Source organism: Callorhinchus milii, unplaced genomic scaffold (assembly GCF_018977255.1).
Source record: "Callorhinchus milii isolate IMCB2004 unplaced genomic scaffold, IMCB_Cmil_1.0 Scaffold7, whole genome shotgun sequence".
NCBI classification, from domain to species: Eukaryota; Metazoa; Chordata; class Chondrichthyes; order Chimaeriformes; family Callorhinchidae; genus Callorhinchus; species Callorhinchus milii.
In genome coordinates, this window is record NW_024704748.1 from 17,189,777 (window position 1) to 17,216,387 (window position 26,611).

A 26,611-nucleotide genomic window follows, 5' to 3' on the forward strand; every position below is an offset into this window, starting at 1 on the left:
CCAAGTATCCAAGTCGGTGGCAGAAGCTCTCTGCACTTGAGAGAAATACACACAAGGATGGGGCAGAGGTGATTTACTACTTGCTACCCAATAAGGCAGGTGGACAACATTTATATACATTAGAAAGGTTGGGGTTCAACCTCACTTCAGGAATTCAAGATTCATAGTTTACATTAACAGTATTGGGGAGTATTGCATTGTCAGATGTACCATCCTTTGACTGAGACGACTCAAGGTCCTTTCTATCTGTTCAGGCTGACATTTCACAGCACTACTCGGAAAGAGAAAGAAGTTTCTCCCAGTGGTGTTGCCGACAATCCTCCAGATAAGTTGATTAGTCACACCATGGCTTTTTGTTGGACATTTCTGTACACTAATTGTTGTGAAGTGCTTTGACGATGTAATAAGACGCTATATCAAATGCATCATTATCATCATCAGTGCTTCTTTCAGTTCCCCATTGGTAAACACACAGACTTTACCAAGTATATATAAAAGTGATCAAAGCGAAACATTTGGTACAAATCTGAAAAGGATTTATTACAGTAAAAACTTGCAGGTTTATATTAACCTGTACATTTATTGCAGCTCTGCTGCTTATCAGAATAAAACCTAATAGCAATAGTTTCAAATATATCTCACATGATTTGAAGACCTGGCAAATAAATAATCAAATTAGGATGCCAAATTGCATTGAATTACAGGAACTATAGAAGTTGTTGCACTCAATACTACACTAAACTCAAGTATTTACCTTAGGAATAAAATAGGTTTGTTCCATATTTAAACAAGTACAGAAATCAATACAAATTGATAACATATACTAAAAAAATAAGTTAACAATTATGTTTAAAAACATGCAATTGGTGTTTTCAGATATTTCAAGGAATTTCATATTTGGCCATACAGATTTATACTGTATATATTCCATGGGTAACATTTTACACAGCTGTGTAAAATGTTTTTACATGTTTTTAGAAATCTTCTTTTCAGAAGAGCAACATAAACCTAATAATGGTCAAATAGTTAAAGCAGCACTTGAAAAGCTTCCAGTTCACAATATGTTTTGTTACAGATTAAGGACACATTTTGTTTTACGTCATTTCAAAAAGTTTCGAAAAGTTTGGTGCTTTAATAATTGGTCAATTGTAAATCTTTCTGCACAACTGTTAGAGTGATGCTGAAAATGTGAATGTAGAAAATCCTCAGGATTTTAAAACTGTATTTTTAATGAACTCTTTAATTAATTTCCCTAATACTTTCCTCTCAATATATTTGTTTTCTGTAAAGATAAGGTAATTTTTNCCTCAGTCAGCAAAATATTATAAAATGTGTGGACTGGAGTTCAGTGCTATCGTGTGACATTTCTGCTATAAATACTGTATTCACTTACTGGGTCAACTCGATGGATACATAAAATGCCAGAAAGTCCACTGAAGCAACTATCTTCACACCGTTGAAAAATAAAAATGAAATATTTTTAAACCAAACCCAAATACAAATACTTAGGTCACCCCAGAAATCAGAACAAACATCCGTGGTGTGTTCCCATTTGTTTTATCCCAAAGTGATGTAATTACACTGAGGTCTCTTCTTGCTTTTCAGCTTGAGTGAGCCATATCGAAGCTGTAAGGAAAACATCACATTTGGTTTGTTAGTGCAAATACGATAGTGACGTCTTTCTATAAACTTAAGATTCTTCAAGGGAGCTTCTCCCAGTATCCTGGCCAAATTCCAACAGATAAAATTGGACATTCACTTTGTGGCTGTTTGTGAGACATTGCTGTGCATAAATTGGTTGTCACATCTGCCTACAAAATATAGTCACTGCAGTTTACAATAAATCCTTTGAAATTCTTTGAACATCTTTGGGCCTAGAAAGGCATTATATCAGATGTAATATGTTTACTGCAGTGGCAGACAGGTGAGTATCCTGTTGTATTTTGTTGTTGGTATTGTAGCCAATTTATATTTACAAGAAATGCAATCATCCATACTATTTGCTTATCCATAAAGTGACTTGTCCCAATTAGTGTGGTTAATTGGATTTCTACTATTCTAAGTTCTTATTGAGCAGTGAGAGAAAATCAACTCGTACGTTTTAAATATACATAAATACTGAAGCTAAATATTTTACAGCTAGAATTTAAAACCAGGCCACATTTTGAAAATTCATACAATTAAACAAAACAATCTCCATTCATACACTTAGCTACTATATTGCGTGAAATCGATTAAAACATAGCAAGAATATAAAGGAAGATAAAGTATACAGCTTACCTCTCTACGATGACCTTTTTGTTTCACAATTCTAAAACTCTGAGATCGACGGAGTTGTTTTTGACTCACAATTTCATCATCTGAATGAACACCCTCATGGTCCACCTCTGGCCTATCATCACTATCAACTTCCTCATCAAAATTGAAATGTTTGGCTGAAAGATGACATGCAATGGTTACTTTTTTTTCAAAAAATATTTTAAAAAATTTAAATATTCTTTTACATAAAAAAAGGAAAGAATAAAATAGGTCTGTCAGCAAGTGAAAGAATAATAAGAAAAGTAGGGAAAAGTTGTTTAGAATATTGAAAAAATGGGAATCAAGGATATGTTTAGTGTTTAAATCCCGCTGTTTTAAGGTGTAAAAAAAGTATGATGCATTTGTCTTACTGTCCACCAGAGAGCCTCATAGTTCTCAAAGGAAATTGTTAAAACATTACAACGTGGTACAAGGTTGGTAATGCTAGTGGTACATGAAATGTTGATTTTTCATTTAAAAGTTGAACATATATTTTTATGTCAAACTGGTTTGGTTTCAAAGAGTCAGAGAGAATTTCTATTTCCGTAATGCCCAAGGCACAGGGTGTACAATTCAAGGTGTATACTGTCAGTAAAGGGTGGATACTTTATTTCACTGGTTTTGAAACAAGTTCACAGTTCTGTCAGTCAAAGATTTCCTACAATACTAATATGGCAGTTTAGGCAGCAAGGTGGCACACTGTTGAAATTGTGCAACACTACTAAGGTTTGCCAAATATTGTACTTACCAACCATAATAATCCCTCCAAAAACCAAAAACCAATAATAAATTGGTCATTTTCAATCTACGACTGTTTGTGGGACATTGCTGTGCGCAATTGGTTGCCGGGTTCGTCCACAAATATACAGTCAATTCACTTTACAGTGTGTTCTGTGAAGCGCTTTGGGACGACCTCCCGACGTGAAAAGTGCTATATCAAATGCAAGGATTATTATTATTATTATTATTATAATCTGACTACTGTCAACAATCACTTTGAAGTATATATACATCAACATAAAACATAAGAAATGCTAGACGAAGAAAAACCAAGGTCCATCTAGTTCGCCTTCCACCATCCTGGTGGTCGCATGCACATATGTCCGAAACTACCTCTGTACTGTATCCCATAATGCTATTTCCTAAAAGAAACTATCTAATCTGTGTTTGAAAGAATCAACACTTCCTGCTTCAACTTATCCCTACAGGGAACCTGTTTCACAGGTTCACTATTCACTCACTGAAATAGTGTTTGCGTAGATTTGTTCTGAATTTACCCCCTTTCATTCGCAGGCAGTGTCCTCTGATTTTACTTTTCTGGACAAATTAAAACAGCCTGTCATGATCTATATTGTTTTGCCCCTTTACAATCTTAAAGACAGCAATCATGTCGCCTCTCAATCTTCTCTTTCCAGCGTGAACATGCTCAATTTACTTAGTCGCTCCTCATAGTCCAGTCCCTCCATTCTCTTGATCATTTTAGTTGACCTCCTCTGGACCTTCTCGATTTCTCCAATATCCTTTTTGTACTGCGGTGACCAGAACTATACACAGTACTCTAAGTATGGTCTCACAATGATTTATACAGTGGCATGATTACCCCACTATTTCAGCTTGCTATTGATCTTTTGATGCATCGCAACATCTGGTTTGCTTTACTCACTGCCACAGAGCATTCATTGTTGGGAGAGCTTCAATTTATTGTCAATCAGGATCCCCAGGTCCTTTTAATTTTCCATACATATCAACAACAACGTGCACTTATATAGCACCCCTCATGAAGGGTAGCGTCCCAAAGCACTTGACAATGGCGGAACATGACTCCATGCCGGGGGGAGGGGGAGGTGACCGTAGGCACGGTCAAATAGAAAGGTCTTCAGACCCGACCTGAACATGGGGAAGGAAGGGGCAAGGTGGAGGGATAGAGGAAGAGAATTCCAGAGTTTCAAGGATTAGTAGCTGAAAGCACAGCCACCAATGGTGGAACGGAGAGTACAAGGGACATGCAGAAGGCCGGAGACAGTCAAGTGGAGGCAGTTGGGGGGGTAAGCAGGTCAGAGAGATAGGGAGGTGCCAGGAAATGAAGGGATTTGAAAATGAGTGTGAGGATCTTGAAATCGACCCGTTTGGTGATGTGAGCCAGTGGAGTTTGGCTAGAACTGGTGTGATGGGGCACATCAAATGGGCACAAGACATTTAAGCACCAGAAAGTTTCATTTGTGCGATACGAAGGTCAGAAAGTGCTTAGCCAAGTGATGTCACTTCATGTTGTAAACAATACAGTTACCAACAAAACCCATTGATACGCAAAGGACTGATGAAAACTCCTGTCTGACTCAAGACTAGTATAGGGTAACCCAATTATTAAGTGCCTCCTTAAAGCGTGGGTCTGTTTTTAATATGGGTGCCCCGTGGATCCGTGGTTACCAGAGTGTGGTACACTTCCAATTTTCCTGCGCCAATATCCCAACATCCAGGTCAATTGGTTACCGCCATTGTCACTTCCTGCCCACAGCTCACACTGCGCACGCACAGGAAGCACCACTGAAGTCCCTAAGCAAAGGAAGTGTGATATCACTTGCAATGTGCAGGAACTTTAACAAAAGTGCAGGAAACAATACTGACAATGACCTGATGAACTGAAAGTCGGCCATTTTTTCACACTCCCTTTTAATGCAGTATCTGAGATATTGGACCCAGCTATAACGGGCACTGCTCTGCATTAGTAAACAGACTGAAGATTAGAGTATTATACATTTTAACAATAACAAGTTTATGATAAGTGTTGGGGTGGGTGGCGGGGGTGGAGTAACTAATCTATTCCCAGCTGTTATTGCTTGAGAAGCAAACAGTGAAACTGGGATCAATCATTTAGCAACATCTAACACTCTTAGGTCAGATGCAGGGCAAAGCTCCAATTACAACAGCCTTGGTGCATACTCTATAGCATCCATGTTTCTAACTGCAGAGGGGAGAGAGAGAGAGAGAGAGAGAGAGAAATATATAATTCCAATTACTGATCAGAAATATTCTAAGTCGCAGTTTTATCTCAATCTTACCTGGATTTCCAAATAGATTTGAAAACAAAAAGTTTGCACGCATATAGTGCCTTTACATGGGGAGGGGTCTTGGGAGCGGAAGACAGCAGGATGGTGGTCTGTGACACAATAGTACTTACTAGGATCCTCCTTGGATAGACGCTTAGTCTTCTTTTTGGTATCTGCAGCTTGAGTTAGAGAGCGATATCCTATTGGTTCATCACCTTGTATTGTTGTTAGATCATGCATACTTAAACTTCTCAGTCTTTCTGTGATTGCACCTTGACTCTGTATGGTAAATTGAACAAATATGTGAGAATAGCATCACAATAATGCTTTTAAAAGTGATATTTGATTTTTAAAATATCCTGTTAAAAAAAATCTACATTAACCACACCATTGATTATAAGGTCAATATTGGGGTTCATAATAACTAATAACTAATATTAGTACGTATACAATGGAGTACAATGGAGCCAAAGAGACAAGGAAGCTTCCAGTTTCAACCTTGAACTGTGGCAAACCACTAAAACTTACAATTGGCCTTTCACAGAATAATAACACTGACCAAAACTACCATTCCCAATTTCTATTCAAACTGGAAATGTGCACAAACAGGAACCAGTTAGTTTCTGTGATTATGTTGTTCAATATCAACTATCTAGGTTAACATATGATGAACATCCATTTTGACAAGGCACTGGTGGGATGGTTCCCACGCGTTCGCCCACAAATATACAGTCAATCACTTTACAGTATATTCTGTGAAGTGCTTTGGGACGTCTAGAAGACGTGAAAAGCGCTATATCAAATGCAAGGATTATTATTATTATGGTGAATATCACATGAACCTTGTCCTAACAACATGAGAAAACGGCCTACATACAGAAAATACTGGGAGAGACATGGAAGATAAAATAGACAAGTTCAATGAACAATAAATATGGAACTAATTTCTAAGGAAGTGTAAACAGAGAAAGAAGCAGTGCAAATACAGTATATTTACAGAATGAACAAAGTTAAACAGAAAACATTCCACAACTATCTATAGAACACTAAAAGTGGGTGGTGCATACTATTAGATACTGTGAGGGGGAAAACAAGCTTGGCTGATTTACCAATATAAATATATTTTGTTGTAAAAGACAAAAGCAGTGCTGTACAAGCAAAACACAAAAGCAACTATTTGTTAAATATTAAACTTTTAGTGACACAATCCTTTTAAATAAATGGATAGTATTGATCTGCTCTTAGGAGTGAGCTGGCAATTGATTGCATGAATTTATCTTGGTCATCTTCGCTATAAAGCTCCATATCATTTTAGTGTTTTAGGCTGTAGACTAAAGTCAACAATCAAAATTCCTCAAAACCAATGCTGATCAGTGTGTACAATGTTAGATACACATTCAAAATAAATTTTTAAATATTCACATCGTGGGACTTCTCAAAGCGTTCACAAAATATACTACAAAGTGGATTGAATGTGTATTTTGTGGGCAAAACCTAGCAGCAAATTGCGCACAGCAGTGTCCTACAAACACTCATGGATTGAGTGACCAATTTTTTATATTTTTTTTAAAAGGAATTATTACCCCCGGAAAAACAACCCAACAATTGACTAACATCAGGGTTCCTACTTACAGCTAGGTAAACAGAGGCGTGTGGAGTAAGGAAACTGAGATTTCGCCATTAACAAGCATTATGTATCTGAACGATTTAAAGACATGACTAAAATAATCTGCAAAATGCATCAGAATGTTTGAATTATGTAATGATAATACTAAGGTAAAAATAAAGCTAAATGTACTCTTAAATGTGGGTTGCATTTATAAGGTATAGAAACTGAAGGCAGTATCATAATGTTTAAGAATTATTCCTAAAATAATATTCTGTTTGCTGATAGTTCATTTTATGGATTAACATTAATTTTCAGACCTGGAATAACCGATTAAGCTTGAGATAGAAATATTTAAAATTAATTGGAAAATTAAAATTATAAGTCAGACATGCTATTAGTTATTTTAGAAGGCAGTGATAAAATTAAATTTTAGGAAATTCATTCAAAATGCATGAACTTTAACATAGCAATTAAAATACCCAATTTTAAAGACCAGAAGTGATCAGCAGCATTCCTCGACAAATACTAACATATAAAAAAAACACCAACAATGCTTTACGTGACACTATTTATGCCAATAATCTTGTTACCTCAACTTGACTGGGCCAGTATAACAGCAGAAAGCTGAGCAATAATCCTGAAAGACAGTGTGTGAGTATAGGCAAGAGAAAGCAATACCAAAGTTAGAATAAAGACAAAAGGGACATCTAACCTAGAGTAGAAAATTGTTGAGGTAGATTTACAGTACAATAACAGTGAATGGCATTCTTACTATCAACGTTTCACATACCATTTGGAACTTTCACATTCCACATGCAGTACTTAAATATTCAAAAGGCTAAGATTATAGGGTACAACATTTAAAATGAAAATTCAATTACATACAGACTCAGATAGTCCCATGTTTGGTCTACACCGTATGCTGAGCTAGCAGACCTCAGCTGGGGTGGCACTTAACTCGTGGTATTACAATTGTCCTCAGAGCACCAGTTAGAGAAGAAACATTCAACAAGGACTGCTATAACGGTTTGCTGTCAATTATCTCCTAAGTGAGGCATATGTGTGAATCCTTAGCAAAAATAAGATCAGGTCAGCTACAATGTTCCTGCAGTTGAACAGCCTGACAGTATTTACAGCCACGGTTCACTTATGAATAAGTGAGTGAGGTACTGGAGATCACTCAGGAAAAACTAATTACATGCATACATGAGGGAGAAGGGAATCGATGTGCATAGAATTAGGAGGGATGGAGGCTCATGCAGAGTATAAATATCAGCAAGAATTGGTTGGGTCAAATAGCCTGTTTCCATGCAGTAACATTCCACGCAATTCTATGAAATCAAAAGCTTTCAGGAGAAATTGGCGATTAAAAAAAAATCAATGAAAATAAAATGTTTCAAACTAATAGGAATGATTTTAAATTGTTTGGAGTCTCTGGATGATGGAGATCAGAAAATCATTTTCATAGCATGTTCTTAACTCTTTGTCCATCATTCTCTAGAAGCATTTTTTACTGTTCAAAGGTGGAGCTGTGAGGTTTGTACGACATCGGCCATCATTCCACATACATTATTTGGAAAATTACAGCTTTGAAATAACTTGTAGGATAAACTCAGATATGCAAGATGTATCTAAATCTGACTGAAAATAGTAGAGGTAGGGCTGCAAACATTTAAAAAAAAATGCTTTGAATCACAACTGAAATTCTCTGAAAGTTAATCCTTAGTTTTCAACTTCAATTGTGGTCAATGATCTCTGAATCTATAAGTACATGCATTACTTGCCTTCACTGCTGCTGACACAGCGGCTGTTGCAGCCAGGTTTAGACCTTGCTTTCCAAATTTCACCATGGAATTATAGCCACGCTCTTTAGCTTGAACTATATAGTCATCAATATCCTGTAAGAAATTAATTCACTTTTTCCATCAAATGTGAACTTAAAACATTTTTGGTCAAGTTTAATAAAAACAAGATTTGACTTTAGGGAATAAAGCCAAAGTCACAGATGGCTGTTGTGAGTATGTCAATTATTGGAAAAGCTTCCAGTATAAAATAATGACAAATTGCTCTGCTTTTCTTCTTTGCTGTTTATCTTTAGTTAATGTACCTTTGTCTGGGTAATCCATTAGTATAAACATTAGCATTCTTAAGAGACTTGCCTCCAATATTTTTTTTTACAAGTTGACAAAGTGTTCAAAATTGACATAAACCAAAGTACTTACTCGTTCACGGGAAGACAGAAGAGGATGCAGAAATTTTCTGTAAAGTAAACTTGCTCCTCTAGTGTAAGGAGACAGTAACCAGATAACAAATGCCACTTTAAGTTCATAGTACAGTGGAAACCTGCAACAAAATACAGTGCCAATAAAATTATACAACAAAGTAATCTAAAATCAAGCTATAATTGGGATTTTATAAACTATTTATTCCTTACCTGCTCAGTTTTGTTAAACTCACAGCTAAAACTAAACACATTTTACAACTGGCGTCTAAAATAAAGATGCTAGAATGTCTTAATTTTATTTTTTTGTAAATACAACTTACATCTCCCCTAAACAGTGATGTATTTCACATAGGACGTGAAAACCCAGACATTCATGTTTTCATTTATATTCTCACACCTTTAACCAAATGTTAGATATACTGTATATTCTAACCCTGTATAATTTGGAGCAGAAAATATTTCTAAAAAAAGTTAATTACTCTATATCAAACGAACAATTATATCACAATTATTTTCCATAAGTTAGCTTTGATAATTTCAATGTATGGGATAATACATTCTGAAATTTTGGAATTCACGTTTTCCAAGGTACAGTGAAGCAGCTACTTGGCACAGGCAAAACAAGATATGAAAACTATCAGAGGAATTAACAGCATCCTGAGTAAGTTGTCTCATCCTCCCAGGTGTAAGTGTCAGGCCAGGTAGACACAATAAGAATAAATACAAAAATGAGGGAAAATACATTCAAATACCTTCAATAAACTACAGAATTCTACACTTTGTGCATCAATTTTAACAAGGTTTATCTAACTGGAACTAAATATTACCGACTAAGCAGGATTTAAATGGCAGTATACAATTCCTATTGAGGATGACACTCATCCCAGTTAAGTGCCAGATTTCACTATCATATACCAAAATGTTCTCTATAAATGTCAACAATGGTAAATTTAGTAACTGGAAATTTTTGTAAGACACATATGCAATTGCAGAAAAACAGAATCAGCAGTCATTATACGTTGCCAGAAAATTACCAGTTAAGACTGGCTGTGGTACTATAACATTGTTTTTAGTTTACACAAACACCCCTCGAGTCCCATAATGTTTTGGGATTCTGGGTATTGATTTTATTTTTAGTAATAGGGAAAAAAGCCACAAATTTGCTGTCCAAAGTCATCAAATATGATGCATTCATTATCTTACCAGGACACTGTGAGATCTGCAACGGTTTCAATAACAGTGTAAAGGGCAAAAACAATCCAGTACATCATCCATCGAACCTGGAAATGTAGAAATGCAAAGTAAACTTGTGAAGTATAATCTGTACAACACATGCTACTTACTCCTTTTTTGACAAAGATGTAATATGACCTAGCATGACTTTATGAATCCCAGCTGTTCCACAAACAATGAACTGGGTCACCTTGACAACTTTAGTTCAGTGCAGCAGAAAGCAAAGTGCCACTGAACCTGGCCATTATATTTTAACAGCAGCCTTTAGTTTGGACTCTGCCCAGTGAGCTCCCAATCTTGTGCAGAAGCACCAACAAGAGCCCACGTACAAGACATTCAATGGGATTCAAAAGGCAGTAAAAGAAAAACAATACCCAGATCGCTCTCATACACATTCGAATTCACGGAGCTGGTTTCAGTGTTTTTCTATCACAACCAAGATGTAGAAAATGGCTTGAAAAATGGGTCTCACTGCATTGGTTGTAAACTAAGCATGGAAAACTACCATCAGCGTTGTATCTTAGAACAGCTGATACTAGGAACAACATTTTATTCCATACTTTGAAATAGAAGCACAATTGGAAATAAAATATCAGGATTTCCTAGTCATTGTTCAGATACACTAAAAAGATAAATATGTCTAGTAATATCAAGTGTAACTCTGTGACATTTTGTTGTGAGGGTTGAACACATTGAGTGGTTTTCAGGTGAAAAGATATTTCAATATTCAGATTAATAACAAGTAAGATGTAAATACAGGTTTCGTAAAGCATTTATTTCACTGAATGTAAAACAAATCGTGCTGCTTCCCCCCCTTCCCCCTCACATTTTCAAATGTATTACAAAGTCTTTTTAATTTCAGTAGTATTGTTAAGAAGTTCTGTGCGCAATAGTGTTCTGCAGTTCAACCTTTAGGGATCAAGGGATACTTTAAGCTCGACTGAACGCAATGAAATTAAATTCCATCAGCCTGAAATTCCTCATGTAGCAGGCAAAGTTAGGCTTAAATTGGTGACCTTTCTGTGAACTTCCCAATGTACATTTCTCTAAAGAAAATGAGAAAGATTATCAGCCAATAAAAGGTAGTGATATATTAGAAAGGTTAGTCATTATCAAAATAGAACTTGAAAAGAATATAATAACTTGTATTTATATAACACACTTAATGCAGGATAGTATCCTGGAACGCTTGGTACTATTGTTAACTACTACTGTTAACAGCATTGTTTTCCCTAATAATGAATCCTTCTTCTGAAAATAAATTTAAATTTCTGAACTCTCAAGTTTAGATTAATAGTTTACATCTATTCCATTCTATTTACTGGGTGTATCATGATCTGCCTATTGGGAATACGAGAGAATGGGTTTGAAAGCATAGCAGAGAAACTATGCTTTTGAAACAAAATACTGTATTGTCTGAGTACCATGACATTAGAAATGCAGCAATATGATTAATCAGTAATCTACTGGTGTTTTCTAGCAGTGCTGTCATAATCTAGTTTAACTGAAATTTTACAAAGAGGATGCCAAATCAACTGCATAGAATATGTTGGCACACGTCAGACTTAACACCCTCCAAAATAAACCCAGCCAGAAGCTTGAGGCTTCATAGGAATGTTCAAAATCAAGACAAAGGAAGTTAATTATAAACGTTTGTGCCAAATGCCTTAAAGACAGTAGCCATTGAGTTTAGCTAAATATATCATTTCCCCTTTCTCATAAGTAAGGACAGCATACAATCCTTTAGTTACAGCAATATAAAGTCACTTTTAACAATCAGTTATGTACAATAGGGCTTTTGTCTTTCTACAAGAAAGCATTGCAAACCATCACCAGGTTCTGAAGGAAAGCCCTTGTCCTCTACCCAGTACATTGTGATAGCGTTTTGCTGGTATGGACATATCTGATGAATGATGAATGAAATTATAGATGGGGGGGGGGTGGAAACATTTTTAAAAAATGTACTTCTTGAAAAAAATAGCTTCTTTCAATGTTCATTACTCCCCCACTGCCACCAAGTGATACAATAAAACTTGCATAAGTCTTATCTTTATGAATCATATAATCACCAAAGTCACCCAAGTCCCATTTAGGTTTCTATTAAAACCACTTTGAATTCTATGCTTAGGGGTTAGTAACAATGAGGTGGCAACACGATCTAGTACGCCTGGATTAAAAGACCAGGGAAAACAAAAAAATTATCTTTTTCCTTTTCACTCATAAACACCCAAAGCATGTCTTTTTTCTAAATTCCATTATTTCCTAACTCCTATTATGTAAAACACTTAAAAAAGTACTATTAAGACTAATCATACAATATTCTCATTAAACAACTAAACAACTAGAAATTTAACCTGAATTTGGACAGACTAATCAACCCTTGCTCTTGTGGTTGATGTCAACTGATCAATCAATAAGATAGATTGTGGTCATTACTGTCTCCAACTGCTTAGGTAGTGCAATAGGACAAATGTCTATTGATTCCAACCAAACATTTCTGTCGTCTGAGAAGTCAAAAGTCTTGTTGAGCAGTTCATGCTGTATCCTATCAATAATTAGGTTACAAAGGTACCTTTACCTCAAAACAGAAAGAGGACGCTTTGATTTCCAAACCAGAAGATCAAATAACAGTAGCGATTATCAATGTATTCACTCGGAAGCAAAATTAGCAACCAAATACAACAACAACAACAACAAGATTCCATTTATAAATAGCAAGAGTTTGTGATTAAGATGGTGGCACAAACAACTTCTAATTCACTATCTTTTCTATGAGATTCAAAGCAATTGACAGCATAACTAGTCTGCATTTGTGGGTGGTCTGACTTTGGCTCCCCCCTTGTGGACATGCCTAGGGTCTGCAGCCTTTCCTCAAATGGACACTGCTGTAACAGCTGACAACAGCTGAAAAACAGGTTAGAAAAACAGCTCGTTCCTTGGAAAGGACTGGGATTAGTTTCTTTGATCGGATGAAAGAGCACAATGTGTTGATGAAAATTACTTCTCAAATAAATACTTAATAATCCTTACATTTGGTAAAGTGCCTTTCACACTGGGAGGACGCTTCACTGGATATACTGATTTTGTGAGCAACTATGGCAGCCTATTTGCACAATGCAATGTCCCACGAACAATCATGAAGGGAACGATCAATTTTATTGGGTTGGGGGCCGTGGGGGGGAGAATTGTTGTCCAGGGCACGAGAAGAAACTCCCTTCTGTTCGATAGTATCATAGGATCTTTAACATCCACCTGAACGGGCAGATGGAGCTTCAGTTTATCTCGTCTCATCTTACCACGTCTCATCAGAACGATAGTATGTTGAACAATGCAGCACACTCCAGCACTGTATTGGAGCATCAGCTTAGAGTATGCAAGTTCCGAGTCCCAACATGGGACTTGAACTCACGACCTTCTGACTCAGAGGCAAGAGAAGTGATCAATTGAACCAGTCTGACACAGTACCAAAGTAATCGAGATGAAGCAGATTAAGTGGAAAACTTTAATATCCTTGAAAACAACTGATAATTGTTCAAAGGTGTTCATGCAGTTATTAACAATCAAAATGAAAAATTATCAATACATATGAATTGCTCACTGTACCTAATGCACTAATTGTCTGTCTGACATTAAGTCTTGGACGAGAGCTAACTTCCTCCAGCTCAATGTTGGCAAGACAGAGGCCCTACTGCTTGGCTCCTGGCAGCACCTCCTCACCTCAGACCCTAACACTAAAACCATTCATTGCTGCACTCTTCAACTCACTGAGCCAATCCGAAACCTCGGTGTGCTTTTCGACTCTCGGCTATCTTTCAAACCCCACATTCGTTCCGCCTTTCCACATCTCCGTAACATCGCCCGCCTCCACCACAGCCGCTTACCACAGGCCACCGAGACCCTGACCCACGCTTTCATTATGTCCCAGCTTGACTACGCCAACTGCCTGCTCACTGGACTTCCCAACTCTTCCCTCCACAAGCCGCAGATTATTCCAAACTCTGCAGCTCATGTCCTCTCCCGCACCAGGCTCCGGGAATCTATCGCACCCATTTTTTCCCAGCTTCACTGGCTCCCCATTCCAGAGAGAATCGAGTACAATACCCTCGTTCTTACCTTCAAGGCCCTCCACAATTTTGGTCCTCCCTACCTCTCCGACATCATAACCCCATAATCAGCCTGTCTGCTCCCTCTGCTCAGCGGACACCTGCTTGCTCCCGGTTCCCTGCACTTCGTGCCCTACCATTGCCATTTGGGCTTCAGCATCTCTGCCCCCCACACTCTTAAACTCTATCCCACAATCCCTCCGCTTCACCCCCTCTCTTACCCCTTTCAATTCCCGTCTGAAGTCCTTCCTCTTCGACCGTGCCTTCAGCCACCCACCCACACCCCCTGCCCTCCTCCGCTTCTGACCCCAACCCCCAGCTTGGGTCCAAAAGCCCTGATTATCCAGCGCCCTGGGATGTCTTTCCAATGTGAAGGGAGGTATACAAGTGTAAATTGTTGTTGTTGACCTTCCTAGCTTTGGTTAACTTATGAATTTGTTCACAACAGTTCACAAAGGACATCTCAATTTTTTGTTAAAATTGATAAATGTAAATGATAAATTGATAAAGACATATTAATGCTAACAGACCAGTTCCAAACCGGTTGTGCTGCCTCAATACACTCGATTCAGCAGATTTCACAAACCAAGTCCCACCCCTTCTCATTTACAACAAGGGAACAGTTGGGTTCACAAAGAGACTAAGATTTATTGGAACAGCTGCAAGAGAATAAACTTGTAATGACTTGTTTACTAAAAATGTATTCCTGTGTGAAGTTATGAAGAATGTTTGCCTAGGAGTTTGAGGAGTGTGTTATTGGAGTTTGGCTATATTCACCGCATGTAAACAACTCCCTTAAAGCTCAAGTGCCAAAAACACTTTATTTATACTTAAATAACTTAAAAGCTTATCTTAGCCTCAACCAATCAACTCAAGAACAAAACCAACAACTCTTTAGAAAGTTACCAGATAAATCTGGGGAGCCACCCTGGATAAATATCCTTAATAACTAGCATCTGTGGATTTCAAATCAACTCCCAGTTTATTATCAATAGGACTGAATGAAGTATGCACCTTTCAGAAAATGTTTATCCTGTATAAAACAATTAAGCAACAACTCAAATACTGGTATCAAGATTAAGCACACAGTATTGTTTCATGTTAAATAACTACCATAATATCCATAAACAAATTAATTCATAATACCTTCAGGTTTAGTCTCTTTACACCACACAGAAAACATGTTGAACAATTACTTTTTCCAGCTACAAAGATAAATAAACGATCAGTGGTAACAATTCTGTTCAATAAACTACATGTAAATACCATCTCTATAAAGAGAAAGCTATTTATATAAAATAAGATGCTATGAGTAAACTAGACACCAATACTCTTCCAACTGTACAATAAACATTGTTAGCTACCAAAGGTAATTTAAAAAAAACTCTTTCCCCCCTCTCCTTGATGAGGGCAGCAGATCTTCGGTACGTTGCCCTAAGCAACCACGTTTGATTCATGCACAACAGTGAGCAAGTTGATGGACAGTGATTAACCATGAGTCAATCCCAACCCTATAACTGGCCAAGGTCCACGTAAAGGCACTATCATCAGCTACTTCTAAAGGTTGGTCATAATCAGAAATTGTCTGATTTTCTCTTTCTAGTTGCACGAAGCTTAGGCCAAATCTCACACCTTGACTGCATTTGGCTAACTTACCACATATGAAGGACTCAGCTGTTCTGACCTCTACAATTCTGTGTCATACCATGAGAAAAGAATTACCCAGTAAACTTTTGGAAGCTGTTAGATATACATTCTGCATTCCATCTTTCAAGCAATTTATAGGTCAATTACTTTGAGAAGCTTTTTATTCTATAAAATATTCAAACTCACGGAGACTAAACTATTAACACATATTACAGAATATCATTTTATATTTCATTCATGTTCATTTAAAGCACATATTCCTCAAAAAAATAAATATTACAATCTGAATACGTTTTAATAATGTATGTGATTTGCTAGAAAATTAGTAAGTGGTTATGAAAAGGCATACAGTACATGGAACAAGGACTGAAAGGGTTCATGTACTAAATCTGGATTTTGTACTCATGGAACAATATACGTGAGTACTATATTGACACTTATTCAGTTTAAAATATTTCTTAGAAAGCTAATCAAATCATTCTTCAATACACCACACAGCATAAACATAACCACTTTCACGCTAAAGTATCAATTAAAGGCACAACTAATCATCAATTCAACCAATCCTGAAGACAATATAAGTAAAATGCTCCAAAAAATAAATTAAAGTTGGATAACCAGATATTTTAAAACAGAATTCGACTGTTTAGGACTAACTAAATCTACAATGCAGAGCTGCATAACAAATAAAAGATACTTACATATTCCTTTACATTTTTGGTTTTCACAGCTTTGTATGAATAATAAGCAGGATACAAGGTCCCAAACACAAGGCTGTTTGAAAAATAAGTGTATAATTATACATACAACCAATATCACATAATACAGATCTTCAACAACTTTTGTTTCGACTACCAACACCAACTCAGATTGTTCTGCTTCAACTTGCTCAGCTGAAGAATAGTTCCAACAGTTCACCTCAAATACTGAATTTGTAACTACCCATAGTGAAACTGTACTTAAATTCATATATTTATTTTTAGCTAGCATTTCTTACGTTTATTATGCATTAACAGCAATTGTGGGTCACAAAACAAGGAAGAAAGCCCCAAAATGAGATTCTGGTAAAACTCCATTAACTTTCAAATTAGTTTTAAATAGTCAGCTCCAGTTTCAAAAATTAGCATTGGCTGTTTTTATTCCTTGGATTTTTATTTAAGAAAATATTAATATGTACTATGTATATTATATATTCGTAAATGTACTTGAACACATGTTTTTATTTTCAGTATTAAGGGTAAATATTGGCCTGAAATTCTTCGAATTTTTCAAAGAATAAAATAACCTACGAAACTAGAATAGGAATCATGTTTATCATGTACATTTTTAATATTGATAATTTATAGTGATAAGAAAGTAAAAGGGTTTAAAATATTTTGCCAGATAACCAATGTGTATGGAAAGTTTTCCCCCACAAACACGCAAACCAAATACAAAAGTATTCAACAGCAATTTGCATTTTTGCGGTTCCCATCATGCAGGGTAATGTTTTGGAGTGCTCTACAATGGCATAGTTTGACGCCAAACTGGGGAGAAAGGGGAAGTGACTATAGGCGTGCTGAAAGAGGAAAGTCTTACGGTGTGATCTGAAGATGGGCAAAGTGGGGGTAAGGCAGAGGGATTGAGGCAAGGATTTCCAGAGGGTTGGGGCATAGTGGCTAAAAGCATGACCTCTAATGGTGGAGTGGAGGGGTTGAGGGATATAAGGTAGAGGATTTGGTGACATCCAAGAGTTTTTGCAACTAATCATCTTTCCTCCATTAAGTATAAAATATCGCAATTTGACATGTTGGCCTCAAATCCACATCGATCTGTTTGACTGCAATATGAAGATTCCATTTTGTCAAAAAATAATTCCACATAATAATGCTAAACCTTGAAATACACCTCAGTCTCTAATGTTTTATTTACATTGTTAAGTAGGAAACCATCACTTCCAGCTTTCTAGTGATGTGGAGTAGAAAGCCAAATTTACATTCTTTGCCCCAAATCATACTGAATCAGGCTTATATAAAAAAAACGAACACCTAGTTTTAGAATTTCATGTATGAACAAATGTACAACACATCAATATGCATTTCAAAGTTAAAGAACCAATCTCTCAAACAATTCTATTAGTATTAAAGTACAGTCCTTTGAAGATCCTATTGAATTCACCATGCAGAAGCTTTCAACAGACTATGGGGAAAGAACTGTCTGCACATCTAAAGTACTCATTTTGTGAAATGCTTTGAGACTTTAACACAACCAGTGCCCATGAAAGCAGGAAAATGGGGTAAAATTGGTAAGAAAATTACACACCGTGTTTAGGCCTTCTCATTCATTTTCAAGCAAAGAAAAGTCTCAAATTTTCAAGATAAAGTATGCTTCCTTTACTAGTCTTATGGCAATATACAGACTGAGACCAACAGTACATCTTGTGTGCAGACTAATGGCAATTTGCCCTAATGTACCAGATGGGAACAAAGCCAGTCTTTCATCTCAGCTCTGGCTTCCGTTGTATAGTGTTTCCTACTGCAAGGTTTATGCATAAACTTATTAAACTATGCACAGCTTCATTTTTTTTCTAACTATAAGCAATGGAAAGATTTGGCTTTTCAGTACACACAAAGCAAGAAACAGATGCAATTGTGCCATTATTCACAGAAGGGGAATTGGAATCATTACAATTTGAAAAGTAATATATTCTACACACTTAATAGACAGCAGGTTAAACATCCAGTATTTACTTACAAAAGAGTTTGCATGTCTTATGATACTCCGGATTATCTGAGAGAATTTCAGACCACCGGTGCAGCTTCCTGAGTCCTGGCAGGATGATCAACATGCCCACATCTGGCAGGATTCTGACAAGCAAGAACATGATCTCCCACCGCCATAGACTGTGCTGGTGGTATTTCTCAACATGGGCTGTGGAAGTCCCGGTTTAATTCTCTTGTCTGTCCTGCTTTAGCTTAAATTTAGCTAGGAAGCAGGAGAAGGCGTTATAATTGCTCTCAGCAACCAGATAAGAGAGGGAGAGAAAGACAGCTACAGCTCCTGCTGCTGCTCACTTCCTGCTCACTGTTCAGCAACTAAATACGAAGTAATTGGCAGGAGTGTATACATTGTCCTCACATCAGAACAAATCTGCAAAGATGGGGGTAAATGCATCTCCTCAATATTCTTATTTGAAATTTTTGAAGCATAAAAGGGTTTACGTGAATAGAACTTCTAAGGTAACATAACAAATACCCGCATACGGATTATGGTTTGTAATGCAAACAACAACAGTGCTTTTGTCTCCAAATAATTTATATTCTCTCTGGACTTAAGTTATGGAACCTTAGAGGCAGACCACAATATTCTTGAACTTTAACATACTTCTTGAAAAGGCAAAACAAACTAATGGTGCTGTAAATACATGCACAGCAATGTGTCAAGGAAGATCAATGAAGAATAAAGGCATCAGACTGAGATTAGATAACAACGAAACATTGCAAATGTAAACAGGAAAACTTCCAATCTTAAATTTGATAGAAATCTCCCATCATCTTGAGTAGACTGAGGTTTATTTGCCCTGGTTAAGATCTAATGATTCAGCCAGAGCAAGGCACTTTTTGTTGAGTGTTAAAAGCATTTAAAGCCATCTTAAAGCAAACAAGTGGTCCTGGTGATAATTTGTCTGTTTCTTCCCTGCAATGTCACAAGCGGAATCCATATTATTTTTAAACAAGCAGTTAGACTAGTTAGATTAATCCCCAAATTCCCTTAAACAAGGCCCCACTTTTCCACAGAAAACATAAAATCTGAATTCCCTCTAGATAGTTTGGTTTAGCTGAGACAGCATATACTGACTTAATGTGTTTAAAATTTTTTTGGGCTGAAATCCAGATGAATTACACAGTGATCAAAAGATGTCAAATTGGAGTGAAAACACTCAGTACACAAAATTTCCCCACTTTAGGTAAATATAGAAATTCTACTGCCATAATCTCAAAAATGCCAAAAGGTAAACATTTTTTTGTAGGTAAAACGTTAGTATAAAGATTTATCGAGCAAACAACAAATTATTTGTCATTACTGCTGCTTTGTGATCTAACTGTTGTACACATTATAGTTTGGTTAAAGGAACATGTAGTTTCCATTCTGCACATAAAATTAACCCATCGGGTGCTTCACGTTGCCTAACCGTATGGGAATTGTGTTTTTTTCCCTGTAGATACTGTTTTGGAAGCAGTACAATAAGACAAATGATAAATTGTAACTACGCATTTTATAACTCTTAAAAAAAAGTAGCAGTAAGCATACCATCTGCTGTGTTTGACTACCAATTTAATATTAGCTTGGATGGTAGTTGCAATTAAATAACCTGGCAAATTACCAGGGCATTTTTCATAGATTCCAAAATTCAATATTTCTGACAGAACCTCAATATTCATTTTCATTTCTTCACGTGTTTAATTAGACTATTTCGTATTTTCTCCTTCATCAATACTTCAATCCCAGTCATTAATTTTTTATTTCTTTATTCTTGCAGTTAGGCAAGAAGTCATCTTTAAGTCATCCTTGCTATCCTCCTGAGTTTATAATGCACATTTCACAGCCCCGCCAACATCCTTTGGACAATCCAAGAATTTGTTTTAATATTACTGAAGAACTAATTGCACCAGCAGCTCTGACACTATCAAAAAACACAAACAGGTTTCTGAGTTGGTGCATTTTAAGATCAATCACACATATGGTAAAATCAAAATATCTATAATCTAACATAATATAGAAAATATTTCAAAAAATCAAGTTTTCTACACTGCTTTACTCTGCTGCAGGAACTGCATGACAGCAACAACTACAAAAATTACATTTCATGAATCAAAATATAATATAATTAGAAAGATGAATACAGTGTTTAAATCTGAGTACACTGTGGAGCTGTACAATCTTGTTTCAAAACTACAGCAATAATACATTGCTAAGTTCTGCTGGAAAAAAATGAGAAACATGTAAGATAATAAAAAGGTGCATATTTTTTCAGTAAATTGTGTTACAGTTTCTCCCGATGCAGCATTCATGTAAAAAAAACTGGACATGTGACATTTCAATCCTTTTTTTAAAAAAAGCTTTTCATGTGATTCTACACTGAACTGGTTCTCTTTTTCTAGATTTAGCAAAATATAGAAAAAGAAAACAAGTTCAAATGGAGAAATAAGTTACATATGTATAATTTTAAAAAAACAGCATACTGTGTTACAATCAACTACAAAAATGATACCTGACCCTCTTGCAGGTATACCACCCTTTAAACTCATAGCAATCTATCCACCTATGTAACAGACATTCCAACTGCTTGATGCCAGTGGTTATAAATGTCTGTAGAAGTCTCCTTACATTACAACTGCTGGCAGAATCGTACAAGAGGATCACTTTACATTAGAGTTTGGTATGCAACAACTTTTTTCAGTTAGGGGGCTTGAAATGCACTCATCTCCGATCCAATGAATTAATGTATTTCAGTAATCCATGAGATGGGACTATCAATCTATCCTACTTTCTGCTTAGTCTTATTTTTCAGGAAGCTATAAATTTTTACTGCAACCACAGCTTTTATTTCTAGTAGTCTTATCAGTATCAGATTCTTCTTCTCAGTTGCATGGCACTTGCAGATTGTAATTGCTGCAGACTGATCTTATGTGGCAGAGTTTTCCTAAACAGTTCTACTACAACTAAAGTTTATAACACTTGCGCAGTTCACGTTTTGTGGTGAAACAACAGGATCATTTTTCTGTCATCAAAGATGCTATATCAAATGTAAGGTCTGTTATCATTTATTATTATTACTCCCACCACTATTTTGCTTGAATCTTGGCTGCTATCATCCATTGACAGCAGTAACCTACTACACCAAGTCGTCAAACTCACCCTCACTATTGAAACATTGAATATACTAAGATTCACTGTTTACATCTTACATGAGATAATCAGCAGAACATTACAAAGCTGTGACAGTAAAAAAANTTTCAAGCATTCAATATATTATTGCCTTACAACACAATCCAACCCATCTGTGAAAATTGGGGATGTGGATGTATGCACTTTGAACTTTAAATTAAACTTAAGGTCCAGGGATTTATAGTCCTGCTAGTGACAAGATTGGAATGTAATCATCTATCAAATAGACATTTACAACATAACAGGAAAACGTGGGAGTGTGAGGCACAGAGACATTTTGTCTAAACTCATTACATAGACAAAGAAAATCCTACCTAAAGGATTCATTTCCAAAAAGAGAGCCAGAACTCAAGATTATGAAGGTTACAGGGAATTTAAATTTGGATCTTAAACTAATTCAGAAGTACTGATTAATGTAATTTGAAATTGAAATTTATTCTTTATTTTTGTTACCATGTAATTCTTTTGTTCTCCAGAATTTTTTTTAGTGACACATGAAGACGCAACAGAGAAAAACATAAACAAAAGATTTTATAAAGCCCCACCTGAATTACTGTGGCCAATTCTGGTCAGCTAATCATAAGAAACAAGTTCCTTGCAGTATGGCAATGTGTAACTTGAAACCTAGCTTGCCTTTGAACTCTGAAACCCTAGCTGACCTCAGTGTTATCCATAGTATGTATATGTGTAAGTGATCATGAAATATCTTAAAAAGACCCAATCAATTCAAACATTACAGGCAACTAGAGGTCTTGAAACAGAGCAGAAGAGAGCACATCTAGGGCAATCACACTCGTCACATTTATTCTTTGCGGGTGAGATTCACTTACCTACTGACACCATCCCCTCCAGGTGGTATCAGCAATGGGGCTCCAACAAAATTCATGCTGCTGAGCCCACATCACAGGAAAATACAAAATAGTTAAAACAAAAATAAGCAAACTCTGTGCTTTAAATTACACAAGATTTATAAAGCAGTACAGAGTTCAGAGTCTTACATCATTATTAGATGATCTTATCAGGCTAATGATAATCATTTAATAATAATAATCATTTAAACAGTGATGCTAGAACACCAAAATCTGTGACAGGGTAGAAGCCTTAATTAAAAAGGTACATTGGGTGTTTTGCGATTTTAATTACTTTCAAAACAAAGTGTTTAGTTTGGTTCAGTCGGTAGCACTCTCGGAGTCAGAAGATTGTCAGTTCCAGCCCCACATCAGAATTTGAGCTCACAGTCGAGGTTGCAGTGCAGTGCTGGGTAAAGTACTGTATTGTTTAAGGTGCCATTGTGTCTGCCTATTCTGTGGGGATTAAACATCCTATGATCCTGTCCTGGTGACTTACTCAACAATCCTCCTGATAAATTATGTATTCACATCATAGTTGTTTGTCGAACTTTGTCTGCCCTATTTGTCTGCCCCATTTGCTTACAAAAATCAGAACTGAAGCACTTTAAGACAATCTGACATGATAAACACACATAGTACAGTAAGATAGAATGCCTCAACTCAACCTCAGCACTTTACTGACTATTAGCACACACCTTTGCATTTCTGGAGATAAAAAGCTAAAAAGCACTCTCCCACTGTCCATTAACAAACTAGCTCTCAACCAGCAAAGTGTTTTTAATCACCATTGCCTTATACAATCTTCCCAATCCAATGGGGAATGTCGTGGCCAATAAACTGATGTCACTCTGCGTGCTCAAGTTCACAGGTCTTTGTTGCTATAAATTCAGTCAAATTTGCCCTGCAGCTCAAATGAGTAATAGCAACAGAATCAGCAGGACAGGGTGTTGAAACTCATGTCTATTGAAGCAGCTATGGATCATCCTTAAAATGCAAATATGGGATTGTTCTTTCCAGCAGACATTGTCCTAAACTTATTGACAGCTCAGAAGTTAAGAATGCAACAAGCATGAGTTACCACAGAGTGGCACCCCGATGAGGCTACCACCCTAATAAGACTTACTGTTATGCAATGCATCAGTACTATAAATCAGAGCTATCTGAGCTTGTTGCCTAATAAAACCATTAAGTAGGCTTGCTGCCTAATAAAAACATTACTCTAATACAAGCATTATGCAAATAACATCATCCAAACTATCCAAAGGAAGCATAAAATCATGTATCACAAAAGCTCAAAGATTCCAAGTGAGAAACTAATTGAAGTAGACCTTTCAATGGCAGTATTTTTTAAAAAAAAACTTACTGCTCTTCACATTTTGTTCTTCCCTCTTCTTCTGAAGGTACTGACCGCTCTTTGCATGGCATGTTACAGATCCAAAGCTTCTAAGTTACTGTTTGGAAACACAGCCATTTTTCACATGTGAGCCCAGACAACAAATGAAATCAGGCTACTTATCCATGAAGGTGGTGGTGGGGAACAGGAAGGAATCACTGTAAAAGCTTGATCCTATCCTCACACAAGCAAACTTTCGAGCAGGAATTGCTGGAGAATAAATGAATAAAAATGTGACCCATTTCTTTCACCACTGCCATCCCCCCAAAGTACAGGGACACCAAAACCAATTGCAATGTTACTACTCAGTACAGTACCCTCAATAAGTTCTCATCAACCATATTTAATAGAAAATAACTGGTGGTTCCAGTAGAAGGAACACTTTTTTTAAAATGATCTCTAAAGATCAGCCTTGATCCACATGTTACTTGATAGGAGATTAAACAAAAAATACCAAAGTTTGGTAATAGATTTTTACCATATATCAGAGGCAAGCAATTTTACACTCCAAACAGATTATCGTTATTAATAATAATAATACTTGGGTTTGATATGGCGGCTTATCATTAATGCCTCAAAACACTTCACAGGATTTTTACTGTTAAGTGAGGTGACTTTTATTTTGAAAGTGAACATGGCAGCCAATTTGCACTTGGCAATGTTCCACAAATCAGCCATAAAGTGAAGGGCCAAATCCATCATTGGCAAGACATCAGGATAAACTCCCTTCTCTTTTGAAATAGTGTCATGAAATTGTGAACATCCAACTCAAAGGCAGCCGGGAACTCGGTTTAACATCACATCCGAAGTACATCAACCTCCCGACAATGCAGCGCCCCCCAGTACAGCATTGGAGTGTCAGCCAAGACTAGACGAGGCGCTCAAGTCCCAACATTCGAATATTGCTTTCCAAATACTGCGAAAAATTAAGTGCGGTCATTTCCCAAAATCTGGCATTTACTTCAAGCCTTAAAAAAGAAACTTCAGATTTTCCATTTTAGTGGATTAATGTAATTTTTCCGGTGGTTAACTGCGTTTTCTTTGCTTTCCTGTTTAGAGGCCGCACATCCAATTTTAACAATAACCTGTATTTCATGCAGAGCTATTTATAAATAACATCAAGTACCTACAACTGAAGGAGGAAAATGTTTACAGTAACCGTAAATAAAAATCAAGCGATCCAAATTTTAATGCTCACCTGAACCGTTGCCGCATATTTTGTTCCACTGCAAAGCGGATTGGAACGGGAACCTTTACACCAATTCGTGGTACCGGGTCACGAGAGTCGCGAAAAACAGGATTTATAAGTGGTTCACTTCAGTTGTTGTTCAAACCACACACACACACACACACACACAAATAAAGAAATCGACATATTGGGCACTGTAAAGGTTTGGGATCTACTGCACCAGGAAAGGTCCTGATACATCCGCTACAGGACACTGAATGATGAGCAGCACCGGGGGATTGTGTTGTGGTTTTATTATTATTATTTTTTATATATATATATATATACCACAAAAAAAAGTCTCTCTGAAAGGAGTCTCGGTGTCCCGGTTCAACAGAAAATACATCGTCGTCATCAATCGCAAAACACAAAGAGCTGAGAGGGGACTCATCTGCAAAAAGAAAGCGCTGTCTCCCCCCCCCACCCCACCCACACCCCCCACCCACACCCCCCCACACACCCCACCCACACCCCACCCCCAGCGCAGGTCAAGTCAAAGTGTTCGCACCACACACACACCTCACCCCAGTGGGGAAGACCCCCTTTTTTTTTTCTGTCGACATATAATAAAGCAACGTAGGACCAGATAAGAACTTCTCACCCACCTCACCCCCACCCACCCACCCACCTCACCCCCACCCACCCCACCACCATCACCAGCACCACCACCAGCAGCAGCAGCAGCACTCCCCACCCTCCCCGGTTCGGCCCGGATCGCGACCACACTCACACTACAGTCCGGGAGATAATCGACGACACCATATTTCTCCTCTCCTGGGCCCGACCGGGAAGGAAAGCTCCCGCTCCTCTGCCCGTGTAGGAAGTCGCAGAGCGGGGCGGGCGGGTCCGGGCGGGTCCGGGCGGCTCAGCGCAGGTTGATCTCCGCTCCGCTCCTGACCGACCCTTTGATCCTCGCAGCTCCTCTCTGACGTCTCCCCGAGTCCCGCCCCCGAAGCCTCCCATTGGTCACGTCTGATATTTGTAACAATACCCCTGGCGTTCTGCTCCACGACTGGCCGCCGGGAGCTGTCAATCACTCGTGCATTGTGT

The 26,611-nt window shown here is 37.3% G+C and overlaps 1 protein-coding gene across 2 annotated transcripts; it reads right to left on the reverse strand.

The window, feature by feature from the left end:
* Positions 1-519: 519 nt before the first annotated feature.
* reep3b (receptor accessory protein 3b) lies at positions 520-26,395 on the reverse strand. Of its 2 annotated transcripts, none has more exons than XM_042336799.1 (8): positions 26,292-26,395; positions 16,863-16,935; positions 10,382-10,458; positions 9,177-9,297; positions 8,739-8,852; positions 5,477-5,624; positions 2,281-2,435; positions 520-1,626 (listed from the first exon to the last, which is right to left on the reverse strand). In XM_042336799.1, the coding sequence occupies exons 1-8, from the start codon at positions 26,321-26,323 to the stop codon at positions 1,558-1,560; spliced, it is 789 nt and encodes a 262-aa protein (XP_042192733.1). In that variant the 5' UTR covers positions 26,324-26,395; the 3' UTR covers positions 520-1,557. The 2 variants fall into 2 exon arrangements, with proteins under 2 accessions (XP_042192733.1, XP_007895442.1); XM_007897251.2 differs by lacking the exon at positions 26,292-26,395 and adding an exon at positions 18,895-19,291.
* Positions 26,396-26,611: the final 216 nt, after the last annotated feature.

Bases quoted from the DNA above. Each gene is read 5' to 3' on its own strand.
- reep3b (XM_042336799.1), bottom strand. From the start codon at position 26,323: ATGGTGTCGTCGATTATCTCCCGGACTGTAGT. The intron at 16,936-26,291 runs GTGAGTGTGGTC...TTTTTCAAACAG, and splicing joins ATTATCTCCCGGACTGTAGT to CCTTGTGTTTGGGACCTTGT. The intron at 10,459-16,862 runs GTAAGTATCTTT...CTACATTTCCAG, and splicing joins CCAAAAATGTAAAGGAATAT to GTTCGATGGATGATGTACTG.